The sequence below is a fragment of the Chenopodium album genome, chromosome 16 (assembly GCF_948465745.1).
Source record: "Chenopodium album chromosome 16, dcCheAlbu1.1, whole genome shotgun sequence".
NCBI classification, from domain to species: Eukaryota; Viridiplantae; Streptophyta; class Magnoliopsida; order Caryophyllales; family Amaranthaceae; genus Chenopodium; species Chenopodium album.
Window position 1 is genome coordinate 9,975,139 of NC_137849.1, and position 14,994 is coordinate 9,990,132.

Sequence of the window (14,994 nt, forward strand, 5' to 3'; positions counted from 1 at the left end):
AAAATTGAATTCATTTAATGTCTACCTTAAAACTCTTTTTAATATTTTTTTTTAATAAATTATTGTAACTTTTTATCATCATGTTATCGTTTAGGGGGAGTTGGTGGAAATTTTTGTTGTTGTTAATGCGACACGTGTACTTATCAAAATTTCGTAGTAACAAACCTTTTATTTATTTATTTTAATTATAAAAAGTTATTTATATTTTTTAATAATTTAAGAGATAATTACCAATTTAAAGCAATATTCAATAATACTAACAAACTTTTTTAAGAAGATAACAAAAAAGATGTAAAAAAAATAATAACAAATTTTGGGCGGAAAAATTTTTGCTAAGAATGTGACACATGTATTAGGGGATAATACCGGTAATTACTTTAGTACAATAGTATTGATATGTTAAATTGGTCAAAATAACTGTTTTTAAATTTAATTAGTGGGCTCCACTAATTACTGTAGCGTTTTAAAAGTATCATGGGTTTAAGCATTTTCTAATTTTCCTCATGGACATTTATTTTTTTGCCCATGAGTGGGATGCATGTTTTTGGGTTTTTACCTTGAATTTTTTTTGGGCAATTTTTTGACTATGAGCGAGATTGTGAGAGTGTTCAAAGAACTTGTAATTTTATTTAATTCTTAAAAAGAGTAAGAGCATCTCCAATGGCAAATTACAAGGTATTGTAGCTTGCCTTGCCACATCAGATTTTTAAACTACAATGTTTTTAAGCTACAAACTTCTCCATTGGTTGGCTACAACACTTTGTAACTTATCATATAAACATTTGTTCATTTTTTTTAATTATTTCTTTTAATGTTTGTTGGCTGATAAAAATTTTGGATAATATAATAATTTTGCTTATTCTCATACAGAATTGTGATTGGTTTTTTCTTTTTCTTTTTTAAATGAAAATAAACTCTTTACACTTAAAAAAAAATAAAAAAAATAAAAATAAAATAAAATAAAATAAAATGTTGAGAAAGATAATGATGACCCCAAAGCAGCATATATCTTCTACTCCAATTTTCCAACATTTACATGCCAAACCGTCACCCTTGACACATAGTACTTATCTAATTGATTGTAACTAATTTGTATTACTTTTTTTAAAAAAAAAAAAAAAATTAATTTACTTCAATTTTTTTTTCCAAGCAGTGTTGCTCAACAAAGCAGGTTTGGAATTATTACTCTAATGGTTAAGCTACTATTTTAATACTTTCTAAATTTACAAGCAAGTCTTTCTAGTAAACCATTGGAGATGCTCTAACACTGTTGTTGAAAAAAAAAAAAAGTAAGACTTCTTTGAGTGGTTTATCAAACTTTTTCCATAGTTTGTAATACTCTATTTCATTTTATTGAGCATATGTCCAAAACAAAATTACAAAAACTACTCAATTTTTTCAATTCTACATTTAAGCTGATAATCGATTTTGTTTTGGGCGTTCAAAGTTTTTCTACAATCTCAGCAAAACTTCCAATGAGGGTGAATTCGTTGAATGTGCCAGCAATATTGATGGTACTCGGTACTCCAATCAACAGAAATAATCAAGCTGCAACTCTGATGTCCCAAGCAAAGTAAAATGACGGAAAAGTACATAACCCATATGCACTTAAACTGAATTTAATTGCTTGCTACTCACATGACTAACCAAACCAAAAGCAGATACAAAAAAGAAATAATTAGCCAGGCTTGCTTAATCAGATACTTTATCAGAAGATTTCGAGCTCATATCAGTACTGATAAAGATGGATGAAGTAAAAAATAAAACAAAATCCTCCTCAATGTGGAGGTACTGAACTCGAATCCGAAAGGACAAAATGGCTAATATTACAGGTGTACACTAAACTTTGCCTGCAGATACTCAGTGTGCTGTGAAAGAGGAAAGAAGAGGAAAGAAGATGAAACAGATGAACAAAATAGGTTCTATTCCTCCACTACCAGATGCAACTCATTCATGCGTGTTTGAATAGCCCGGTCCCTTCAGAACAGAGCAGATTTCTAGTTGATGCAAACAAACAATATTAGATAAGGTTAGCTCTCTTTAGAAACCTTATTGTCCTGCAATAGTGCGGCCATATAGACTCCACGAAATCAAGGTACTTCTCAACAAACCACTCTTGAAACACCTTCCATTTCCTCATAGTAAACTCTTTGTAGTCCAAGTTTTTAATGTTGACAAGAGGTTGCCAAAATCGAGCTCCGATGTCTTCTTTAAGCTTTCCTTCAGCAATGTAATTCGATGATAATGAGAGGTAAGTCGGTAGGTTTTTAATTACCTTGACAGATTGCTTGAAGGAGAAAACATATAGAGCAAAGATCCATCGTAGCAGCTTCACATACAGAGCGACAATCAGGGGACCTATGATCCACAAGGGGGTTAATTCTCTTGAAACTTGACTGCCATACTTCACATTTACGGCTAGATAGAGAGGAATGCTGCACAATAACAGAAACCCCGTAAGCATAATATATATAGTTTCCATGTAAAAGTAAAAAGAGTACCAACTGTTCTCCTACACATCAATAACAGAAGACAGCTTTATGATATGTTGATTTAATATGAAACTCAGATAGATGAAAATAAAGTATCAAATTTGTCATGTTAGATTATCTACATCAAGACTCCTTAGAAAGTTCATATTAATACAATTTTTCAATTGCATTTGGATTTCATAAATATAAAAAGACTAAATAATCAAGGTCAAGTGCCTCCCCTGGATTTCATATTTGCATCAGGTCTTCTAAAAATATTGTTCATACTTATGAAGTAATGATTTGAAAAGATCCAGGAAAATTGACAAACTAGTAAAGGTCAAATGACTAAATTAAACACCTACAAGGTCATATATATTATTAATAACCTCCAAATAATGCCTCCATTTTATTTTTTTTTATAAGAAAATTTGTCAAAAAAAATTCTTTTAAAAGCACCATTTTGCAGAAAAAAACCTTTTAAAGCGTTTTTGGCAAAAAAAAAACCACCAACATGCATTTTTTTGTAAGATGAAACCAGTATGTACTATTCTGGCATTGACTACGATTTTCAGGCATTGACTTCTTTATTTTTGTTATTTACACCTAATTGGAAGCTGAACCTCACCAACAAATTGCAACTCATGTCGGAGCAAAAAATTTGTAATTCATTTCCGATTAAGCAAACCTCCCTAACCACCAAGGTCCACCACTACTTCGTCGGCTCGCCGCTAATTTAACAACGAAATCGAAAAAAAACCCACTTACAAGTGAATGAGCAGTTCATTCACTCTTTACGCACCACCCACAACCCCAAAATCCACACCACCCACTCAAAGTCCAATTGACATCCCGATTATCCACTCATACTACCATAAGTTCATCCCTACCACCCGAAAAACACACAACCATTACCAATTGACCACCCAGCCCTTGAAAATCCCCCCACCTACTTGAAAATCTATCCCCACCCTAGAAAAATCAGATCCAAGAGATAGAGATGGTGCTCCTGTGAGATGCAATGGTGTTGGTGGAGATTGGTTGAGAATTGAGGAAGGATGGTAGCTAGTGTTGGTGGAGATGGGTGGAGATGGGTTTGTTTCCATCTTTAATTTTAATAACTTACCCTTAGCTTTCTACTGGAAGAACAACACAATCGGCAATTGAAAGCTCGACAGGTGAAATTCGACTTCAAAAAAATCGCAAGGAATGGGTTCACAAACAAGGCAAGCTTTTTCCAGTGGATGTTATGGCAACAAAGATTAAGAGGAGTTTTAGGATCATAGGGTTGTTTATGGTGGTGATTTTAGTGGGTTTAGCGCCGATAGTGTTGCCGAGTTTTGTTGGGATGGATAAGAGGGAAATAAGAGAGAAGGAGAGTGTAAATAGCAAATTAATTGGGTGCACATAAGAAAAAGAAGAGGTCAATGCCTGAAAATCGCAGTCAATGTCAAAATAATACACACAGGTTTCATTTTACAAAAAAATGCAAGGTCATGGTTTTTGTTTGCAAAAAACGCTTTAAAAGGTTTTTTTTGTTTTTTGCAAAATGGTGCTTTTAAAAGGTTTTTTTTTAACAAATTTTCCTTTTTTATATAGTAAAATCAGTTCATTAATAAATAGTCATATGACATCTACAATAGTGATATGAATTAAACGAATACATAACAACTCGAATCAAATATTGGTTTCCTTCGACACATTAGTCATCAAATTATAAACTCATTTGTCACAAAGAAGGAATATTTACAACAACAATAATAGCAAAAATATAATTAAATAACAAAAATTTAAATTTAAAAAAAAAAAAATAAAAAAAAAAAGTTCCAACTATTACAGATAATTACAGGATTCAATCATGCATATAAAAATATATTTTTAAAAATAAAATAAATAATTGAGCTAAGAATAACACTTTCCAATTCACTCAATAAGTGGATAATGGCTAATAGATGTGACGGCAAGGATATCAATGTGAATCAGTCGACTCACAAGTATCAACTTAGAAATTAGAATTATAAGAAAAGCACTCACTACTTTGCAAGTTCTAGTAACTATAGCTTTTATGTACATACTTGTAACATTATTGACAATAACTTTCACAAAGAGGGGGTAACTTCAATATGTACACTTATAAGCATAGCAAGAAAGTAAATAATAACAAATTATATTCTCTCTCTCATGGGTTTCTGCGCCCGATAAGGTGTTAAGCTGTCATACGCCGCCGCCATTGATGGGGAGAAAGAAGAAAGCGATTGCTGTGGAAATTAGTGCAAATCATGGGAAATCTTCCCAGGAGGGTTCTGCCCAAGGGGGAACTCGAGTTTTGACTGGTAGCCAGAGAAATGAACAACCCAGCTCGACTACTATTCCATTGACGAACATCGAACCTTTTGAAATTGAGGAACCTGAGGTGATTCCGGACCCGTCGCTTGTTCACCCAAGTGCTGGACCGGTCCCTGTCAGGCTTGTTGAGGCGATTAAAGAGATGAATGCAGCGCTAAGCTCATTGAGACCTACTGGAGAAATAGAGGGTGCTGCCTACCTGGTAATCTGGGTAAGTCTACTGTTTCATCTTCTCAGCGTACCGTTAATCATCGATTAGACTTGGTTAATGAAGGTCAGAACGGTTCTAAGGAGGATAGTTGGGCTGGTAGGGTTAAGGGCAGAAAGTTAGCTTCGAAAGGAGCGACGCTTAATTTTGTTTCTCCTATGGTGAAGGATGGAAAACCCATTGCACAATTGCAAAAGGATGAGATTGATTCTGGTACTGCAAAATGGTTGAATGCGATTGTGATGTTTGTTATTGGAGATACACCTACTATTGCCTCTGTTAATCGATTCATAGCTAAGGAATGGAAGTCAGTAGCTCAGCCTGAGGTGCTTTTGCATGATGATGGATACTTTGTGATCAATTTAATTCAATTGAAGACCGGAACACTATTTTATATGCAGGCCCTCATTTTTTCTTTGGGAAACCAGTGATTATCAAGCCAAGGTCTGATAATTTTGATTTTCATGGAGAGATTTTGAAGGTGATCCCTCTTTGGGTGACGTTCCCAAATCTGCCATTGAACTGCTGGGGTAGTGACTCGTTGAGCAGGATTGGGAGTATTCTTGGCATCCCTTTGTATGCTGATGAATGCACTACACAGCAATTGCGTGTATCGTTTGCTAGAAGTCTCATAGAGGTGGATGTCACAAAGCCTTTGCCAAGGACTGTTGTAGTTGCTAGCCCAGATGGTGAGGAATTTGTGAAAAAGGTGTCAATGGCAGCCCTCCTTTTGTGCTAAATGTAATGTTATTGGCCATAATTGTGCTGCTAGGAAACCTCAGCCTAAACCAGCGCTACCTAGAGTGGTGCAGAAGTGGGTTCCTAAGAAGCAGCAAGAAAAGATTCAACCGCTTGCTACTCCAGCAAATACATCAATACCAGTCCACTCTGATGATGATGTGGGTTAGAAAGTGGTAAGTAAGAAGGATAAAGATAATCTCCTGATAAAGAAGTGAATAAATCAGAGACCCCTATCCAAAACAACTTCGCAGTTTTACAGCCACAAGAAGAAGATGAGCTTGAGGAGAAGCATGATGAGGAAGATGAGGTGGATGAGGAGGTTCATGACGAGGTAAATGATGATTTTGTTGTTAAATGATTATTTGTACTTGGAATATTCAAGGCCTTAATGACCCTAGTAAAATTAGTGAAGTTAGGAGGTTGATTAGTCATAATAAAATCAATATTATGGTTATTTTAGAAATTAGAGTCAGACTTAAGAATGTGGCTAGAATTCGAAATAAATTTGGGGCTAGGTGGCTTTGGTCTGATAACTATTGTCACAATCCTAAAGGGAGGATTTGGTTGGGCTGGGATACCAGGTGTGTTGATGTTAAATATGTGATGAAGCATGAGCAATTCTTACATTGTGAACTGTTTGATCACACTGGTAAATTTTGTAGTATGTTCACTGCTATTTATGGGTTGCATTCTATTGAAACTAGGAAGGATTTGTGGAGAAGTCTGCTAGCTTTGGCTCCTAGTTGTGATAGTTTTCCTTGGCTTTTCTCTGGTGACTTTAATGCGGTTCTCTATTCAAGTGATAGAGTTAATGGTAATACTGTTACTAATGCTAAAACTCATGATTTTGATCAATTTCTTTCTACTTCTGGTATTGCTAAGCTTCAAAGTATTGGTCACTTTTTCTCTTGGAATAACAAGGGGCTGGGTGATAGTAGGGTGATGGGTGATAGTAGGGAAATACTTGTTGGATGCAAGAGATGGAAAATGTGAAAGCTGAGGACCTTAACTTTGATATTTCTGATCATACTCCTTTGCTTATTGATTTTGGGGTGGAGATTAGAAATGGAGGGAGACCTTTTAAATTTTTTAATACTATGAGTGATCATAGTACCTTTGGTCATGTTGTTTTGTCCAGTTGGCATGAAGATTGTACAGGTTTTCCTATGCAACAAGTGTGGTATAAGCTGAAAAGATTGCAAGGTCATTTGAAGACTTTGCATAAGGAAGAATTTGCTGGAATTACTTCAAAAATTGAGCAAGCTAGGATTGATCTTGATGATATTCAGTCTAAGCTGGTTAATGACTATTCTGACATTGACTTGCACTCACGAGAAAAAGTTTGTATTGATAATTTGAAGAAATGGTTGAAAATTGATGAGGAAGCATGGAAGCAGAAATCCAGAATTCAATGGCTTTCTTCTGGTGATTCTAATAGTAAGTTTTTCTTTGCTTATGTTAAACAAAGAAGACATATTAATAGAATCACTTCTTTGTATGATGATGTTGGGATTAAGATTACTGATCCTGTTGACATCACAAAAGAGATTGTTGGCTTCTATAAAAATCTTCTTGGCTCTGCTGCTAGGTCTCTTCCTATGGCTGATCTTGTGACTCTTAGGTCTGGGGCTAGGCTTTCCAAACAATCTGCTGATTTTCTCTGTGCTCCTATTTCTCTGTCTGAAATTGATACTGAAATTGATACTGCTCTTTTTGCTATAGATGACTCTAAAGCCCTTGGTTTGGATGGCTATAATTCAGTTTTCTTTAAAAAAACTTGGAATATAGTCAAAGCTGATATTTATGCTGCTGTGCTGGATTTTTTTGATAATAACAGGATGTGCTCCAAAGTCAATATTACTGCAGTTACTCTTGTTCCTAAGGTCGAGAATGCTTCTCATGTGAAGTCTTTTAGACCTATAGCCTGTTGTTCTATAGTGTATAAACTAATCTCTAAGATTATCACTAACAGACTTCAAGGTGTAAGGTGTAATCTCTGAGGTGGTTAGTGAAAGTCAATCTGGGTTTATTCCTGGAAGACAGATAGTTGATAGCAAAAAGGGTATGGCAGAGCTCATAATTCTCCTAGATGTATGGTGAAAGTAGACTTGAAAAAGGCCTATGATTCCATCAAGTGGAGTTTTCTCAAGACTGTATTGCATGAGTTGGGTTTTCCTAGCATATTTGTCAAGTGGATCATGACTTGTATATCTATTGTTTCTTACTCGATTTTGATTAATGGTTTTCCTTGTAAGCCGTTTCCAGCTAAGAAGGGGTTGAGGCAAGGGGACCCAATGTCTCCTTTCCTCTTTGCTATTGGCATGGAATTCTTATCAAGGTGTATGAACCAATTGCAGCAGGACCCTAATTTTAACTATCACCCGAGATGTGAGAGGTTAAATGTGACTCATTTAATGTTTGCAGACGACCTCTTGATGTTTGCAAGAGCTGATTTAGGCTCAGTTTCTCAGATGATGCAAGCTTTTATGAAGTTTTCTAAGGCCTCAGGTCTTGAAGCTAATTTAGACAAGAGCAATATTTACCTAGCTGGAGTGTCTTCTGATAAGAAAGATGCTATTATTGAAGCTATAAATATCTCTGAAGAAACTTTTCCTTTTAGATATTTAGGTGTTCCTTTGTCTTCCAGAAAACTCTCTTATGCTCAATGCAAGCCAATTGTGGAGAAAGTGCTTAATAGAGCTAAGTCTTGGGCTAATAAATTTTTGAGCTATGCTGCTAGATTACATTTGATAAAGTCTATTCTCTTTGGATGCAAACTTTCTGGTGCAAGATTTTTGCTTTACCAAAAAAGATTATCAAAGAGGTGGAGTCTTATTGTAGATACTTCCTTTGGACTGGTAATGTCAATGCCTCAAAGAAAGCTCTTATTGCTTGGGAAAAACTAATGCTTCCTAAGGTAGCTGGAGGATGGAATATCAAGAATACAGACATGTGGAACAAAGCTGCTATTACTAAGCTTCTGTGGGCTTTAGCTTACAAGAAAGATAAGCTTTGGGTCAGATGGGTTGATAGTTAGTATGTAAAAGGAAGGTATATCTTCACTATGCCTATTCCTAAGTCCTGTTCTTGGACTCTTAGGAAGATCTTTCAGTCCAGGGAGCACCTATCTGGTATATCTTGGCCTGAGGTTATGGTGAAGAACAAGTTTTCTATTGGCAAGCTGTACCGAAAGTTGCAGGGGCCTTTTGAGAAAGTTCCCTGGAGAAGAGTAATTTGTAATTCCAAGGCTAGCCCTCAAAGTAAGTTCATTCTTTGGCTTGCTGCTCAGAATAGGCTGACAGATTGAGTGCTTGGGGTGTTGAATGCTCTATTAATTGTGTGATGTGCCAAGGTGCTGTGCCTGAGTCTGTTGAGCATTTATTTTTTGAATGTCAATTTTCAGCTGAGATTTGGAATGGAGTTCTTCAGGCTATTAGATTACAGAGAAGCAGTTTGCATTTTACGAAAGAGTTGAGACTAGCTGTTATGATGAGCAGGAAAGTGACAGTTCAAGCTAAGCTCTACACAATGTGTTTTGCTGAGACCGTTTATCAAGTGTGGCTGCAGAGGAATGCCAAAAGTGTTCAAGAGAAGTTCAGAAGCAAAAGATGTTATAATTAGAAGAGTCATGTTTAATGTAGCTTGTAAATGTAATGAAGAAATGAGGAGATGGTTAGTGTAGGCTCTTGGTGTTGTCCTGTGTTCAGGCTTTGTTTTTGGGGTGCTGGTGTTTTGTTGGCTGGTTTGTACTGTCATGCTTCTGTAGCATGTTCTTTGGCTTTTTAATAAAATTTTAATTGCCAAAAAAAAAAAATAATAAAAAGAAAGTGAGTAAAAAATCTTACACCCCCCTGGCACCCCCCCCCCCCCCCCTCCTCTCTCTCTCCTCGCTTCCCATATTGAGGCAATGTTCTCTGCATGTAAAATAATGAACTCTAATCTGAATCCTAGGTTTGGTCTCATCTAAGTTCTAACGTACCTCGATTTAATTTTTTCTAGTATGATTTAATCTATTGACAATATTTGTACACTATTACTATCTCCGTCTCTTAAAAGTTATCATTTTGACTTTTTACAATATTCATATTCTAGCTTTGACCGAGTTTTATTACTAATACACAAAAATGAATAACATATTTTAATTGTTGTTGAGCTAACCTCAAAAATATTTTCTTCAGAAAAATTATATTAAAACATAATTAAAGTTATAAATGGTCAAAGTAGTGTAAATTTTATATATATATATATATATATATATAATCAAAAATTAAAAAAAAAAAAAACTTTGCCTTGACTCCTTGAATATGCCTCTTTTTTTTTTTTTTTTTTTAATTCCAAGTATAGATTCAACTTATTTTGTATTTTCGGATACTTAACTTTTGTAATTTTAATTATCACGAAATTAAAGATATTTAATAACTCGTAATAAGCAAACGAAAATTAGAGCATAGCTTAAAGGTACAATTTAGACAAACTTTTGTCCCCAATTTCACCTTTCTATACAAAACACATCTTATGCATATCTTCACTCCTTCCCTAATAAGTTCATTATTTTTTTTCATACAAATTTGGGTGTAAACTACAAAGGTCTACTGCTACATCTTCATCGATGGACTAACAAACAATGTTAGTAGCAAAATGACCCACAATGAGTGGTGATTTTAAAAGCTAAAATGCATAACAAGCATTCACTGAATCACTTCCACATACTGTAATGGTCTACCACTAAAAATTTAGTTTGTTGAGGAAACTGGAGCAACCAGTTTAGCAATAATGCTCATCAACTCAACAACTCCAACTACATGAGTGTGATTTCCCCCAAATTAATCAATCAAAGTCTTAATCCCATAAGTAGGGTCGGCTACATGAACCAAAAGTGATTATTCCATATAGTTATCCATAAAAATCTTCCTCCTCCATCTTTTACGATCAAATGTCTCGTTCTCATGCAAATCTATATACTTCATATCCTTCCTAACCTCTTTCCAACTAAGTCATTTTCGGTCTCCCTCTCCCTCGTTTAACCCCTCCATGGTCCCAATCTTCCACTCTACGTACCGGTGCACCCTCGAGTCTCCGTCTTACGTGCCCGAACCAATGCAAGCAACTTTCCCTTAGTTTGCTGCAATGTTTGCCATATCCACTTTCCTGCGAATAACCTCATTTCTAATTGTATCTCTTAGTGTATTCCTACACATCCATCTTAACATGCGTATTTCCGTAATCTCCATCTTTTTAATGTACTCTTTCTTAGAAGCCCAAATTCTGTGCCATAGACCAACATTGGTCTTATGGCAGTTATGTAGAATTTTCCCTTGAAGTGTAAGGGAATGCTTCGGTCACATAACATTCCCGTGGCCGCTCTCCATTTAAGTCACCCCGACTTAATCATGTGGGTAACGTCTTGATCAATGTCACCAAAAGTGTGATTTTCCCAAAAGCAAAGCAAAAACAAACAAACAACCTCCTAATACCAAGTTGTTGATATATATCATACACTATAGAGCACATCTAATTTACTTTTAGCACATAATAAGTGAAAAGATTTCGCCAGATAGAAAGGCTTTAAGCAAAAAGGCAAACCAATTAAAAGACTAGGGAATTTGACATTAAACAGAAAGCTTCAAGAATAAGCTATATACTTACAATATTAGTAAGGGGACCATTATTGTTGCATCCAGTCCCAGAAAGTAGCACAAAACCACCTTTAGAGTCTCACCTCTTTCCTTTGACTTGGTTGCTGTTTGCTCAGTCAAATGGTCCATTTGAGGTGTCTTTTCCAGGATACCATCTCCAGCCTCAACGGTTGCTCCTGTTCGCAGAAGACTCAACCATTTCAAGAATAATCCACGTATAGTCTGAGATTGAGATATTGTCTTGTCTGACTCTGATGTACAAGATACAGGCATGTCCTGTGCTGCGGGAGACACTTGTAAATTTTCCTCCCTTTCATGCGGGAGGAAAGATATTTTGACTGAGCTATTGGATGATATTGGTTTAATTGACGCATCTCTGGCTTTATCATTTTGAAAATTTGCTTTGAAGGACGAAATCTGAAATGACTTCCCTTTAGCTTCATGTACAAATCTGGGTACTGGCCTGCAGCAGCAAACTTATCATAAACATAGGGGACCATGGGAAGAAATCGACTTTGAAAGCTGACCTACACAAGCCATATGAAATGTAACTAAAACTGAGCACTAAAAGACCTCAAACTGAGCACTAAAAGTACTATGGAGCAGAGAATTATCAAGTATTGGCAAAGATTTCCCTCCGATTTCAATAACTAATGCAAGGACAATGCCCAATGAGATTTAAACTTAAGCATCGAGCTTTAAAAAATTTCATAAGACAGAAAAAAATAAAAAGAATACTAATGAGTTAAAAGTTATAGTTGAGCTAATATTTCAAGCTGATGTTTTGAACTCCACTCAAGCTCAAGCTTTTGGCAAGCATGACCAAAATCTTGTTCATTAACTAAATTGATTCAAGGCTTTCAAGCTCATTGACGGACATAACAAAATCCATGACATCTTAGTCAATTGAGAAAAACATTGCTTTGCAGAGGCTAAATTAGGGTGATAGTGTGATACATAAACATTTACAGTGTTTAACATATGAGATCCACCAAATAGAAATGAGTTCTAAATTATCACTCAAGTTCATGTATATATATGTGAGCGAGTTCTTAACCAATCTAGCAGATGAGGTATTCAGGAGTATATTAGCACATTTACCAAACCTATAAATCATGTGCCTTTATAAATGATATGCTTTAAACTTTGAAGCCTAGAAGGGGGGAAAAAAAAAAACCAACAGCACATCCACGTTATAGAATGGTACACTAAAGCTTGAAAGATTTAGCTTGCATAACCAGGCTTGGGATTATCGCACTATGGCCCAAAAGCAAAATTTCAACACATTAGATTAAACACCAAATCTGAGCAACTCCGTAGATTATTATGCAATTCCCCATTAAAACAAAAAAACAGCATATGTACTCGCCTCTTGGTTTCGTTCGTTAATAAGTACAAACTACTCTGGTCTCTGGGTAACATTTAAAATGTTAACAATTATCGCAGTAGACTTTTAACCCCTTCATTCACCATAATTTCCTTGAAAATACACATAGTATTCTATGGAGTCAATGGAGTATTCTCGTGTACCAACATCACAAACAAGTAAAAGTAATAATAGAACAACAGATAACAATGAGGTCAATGCAACTTAAATGAATCAATAATTAATTAAAACAAGAGCATGACAATCACCTCAAAGGAAAAGCCGGCTTCAGCAAGATACATCTATCGGTTCGTGAAATCATTTGAAACCGGGCAATACTTTGCCTTAATCTTATTCCTTTGCTACATGATGAGTTTCTTAGTGAAACCGCAACCACAGCACCAGGCCCGTCCCTGAGGGGCGGCCGCCCTAAAATTTCCATTTTTATAGTTCCTCCCTAACAATAAACAAAACCCTGCAACACATTAGCAACAAAATACGACTTAATCATCATTGAGCATATTATTTATAATCATAAGCAATAGTTCAATAATTCCAACCCTAAACTAAATTGATTACACTGACATTAATTAAATCAACAAAACCCCAGATTGTCTTATTAATTCAATTTCAACAACATATAACTTAATTATCTTTAAACATTAAGAAAATAAATTTGAGTTCCTGTAACTAATCAAGTGTTACCTGTATATGATGGGTTGCCAATACCATTTCATCTATGTTAAACAGCAAATCATTTACCCAATTTCACCTGTTGATAATAATAATTAAACCCCAATTAAAAGTGGAAAACATAATCTCAAAAAAACATGAAAAGAGAAAAAGTTCAATTAATTGATATTTCGATAAAAATTGACGAAGTAATTAAAATTTAAAGAAAAAAATTGAATGTAGTTGATAATTGAGAAGGGTACCTCAAGTTGTCGTCGGTCAGGTGGCCGGAGAGGGAAGGAGACGATTGGGTTTTGGTAAGCAAGAACAAGAAAGTTCGGTGCTGAGGATTTGGATTAGAAACTTTGGAGGTGGATGGATAATACTCGTAACATTTCAATTATTTTTATTTTATTTTTTTTGAACAACTTCTTCAATTATTTTCCTACCAATTAAATTTATTTTTACTGTCTTCAAAATAAAAAAGTAAAAAAATAAATTATTTTTACTAACTTTCTAAAATTTAATAATTATTTTTAGGATAAATTGGCCGTAACAACACCACTTGTGATAAAGGTGCGTGTAGCTTCACAACTTTTTAAGGGTACGGTTTACAGCACAAATTATATAATTAGGTGCACATATTAGCATAAATGACACTAATGAACTAAGGTTCCATGGAAAAAAGTGGAATTTTCATTATTTTATAATTGTTTAAACATTTTTTAAAGTTAAATGGTTTCCTCATGCGTAACTAAATTAGCCTTTTTTTTTTCATTTAAGCATTTCTTAACCTCAGCTCCACCATTTAAGCAGATTCTTTTAAAAAAAAATCGTGTTATTATTTTCCTTTGTTTGCTTCTTCAATTACTTTTTTTAAATATCGATCTCACATGATTGACTTAGTTTCCTTTCCTTCTCCACTTTGTCATATATTAAATTGATAAATAAATAAATAAAAATCATTCGAAAATCTTTATTCTACCAGAGTTCAGGATACATAAGTAACTTTCTAATACCAAGCCCCACAAAATGATTCAAAATACTACTTAATTCAAACAACAATTTTAGAATTGGATTTTAGGATATTGCCAAATTGATTTTCTGGTTTATGATGTACAACACTTTAATTGTGGAGGTTGAGAGAGAATATTTTAAGTAAAAAAATAATTATAATGGAAGAGGAAACTAAGTCAATCACATGAAATGTAAAAAAAAAAAGTAATTGAAGAAACAAATGATAGAAATAATGGCGAAAACTTTTTGAAATAATTCAATTCAATGGAGGAAATTGAATAGTGTTTAAAGTAAAACAATTAATGAAAGAGAAGACTACTTACTTACGTGAGATGGAAAATTAAATAGAATGGAATTAAACAAAAATATATATGTATATAAATAAAAAAAAAGCATTAAAAATATTTAAGATTCCACTTTCTAAAGAAATCTAAGTTATGCCAAGGTCATTTATATTGTTATGTGCACCCAAGTGCATAGTTTGTGAGTCGAGTGCACCCTCAAAAGGTTATGCTGCTACACGCACCTTTGTCATAG

At 34.7% G+C, this 14,994-nt stretch overlaps 1 protein-coding gene across 2 annotated transcripts; it reads right to left on the reverse strand.

The window, feature by feature from the left end:
* Nucleotides 1-1,666: 1,666 nt before the first annotated feature.
* LOC145584880 (uncharacterized) lies at nt 1,667-13,849 on the reverse strand. Of its 2 annotated transcripts, none has more exons than XM_081641663.1 (5): nt 13,704-13,849; nt 13,474-13,540; nt 13,038-13,225; nt 11,413-11,865; nt 1,667-2,435 (listed from the first exon to the last, which is right to left on the reverse strand). In XM_081641663.1, the coding sequence occupies exons 2-5, from the start codon at nt 13,498-13,500 to the stop codon at nt 2,021-2,023; spliced, it is 1,083 nt and encodes a 360-aa protein (XP_081497789.1). In that variant the 5' UTR covers nt 13,501-13,540; nt 13,704-13,849; the 3' UTR covers nt 1,667-2,020. The 2 variants fall into 2 exon arrangements, with proteins under 2 accessions (XP_081497789.1, XP_081497790.1); XM_081641664.1 differs by having other exon boundaries at nt 13,038-13,243; nt 13,704-13,776.
* Between the last annotated feature and the right edge of the window lie 1,145 nt (nt 13,850-14,994).

Bases quoted from the DNA above. Each gene is read 5' to 3' on its own strand.
- LOC145584880 (XM_081641663.1), bottom strand. From the start codon at position 13,500: ATGGTATTGGCAACCCATCATATACAG. The intron at 13,226-13,473 runs GTAACACTTGAT...GTTTATTGTTAG, and splicing joins TGGCAACCCATCATATACAG to GGAGGAACTATAAAAATGGA. The intron at 2,436-11,412 runs GTAAGTATATAG...GTTATTGTGCAG, and splicing joins ATGGTCCCCTTACTAATATT to CATTCCTCTCTATCTAGCCG.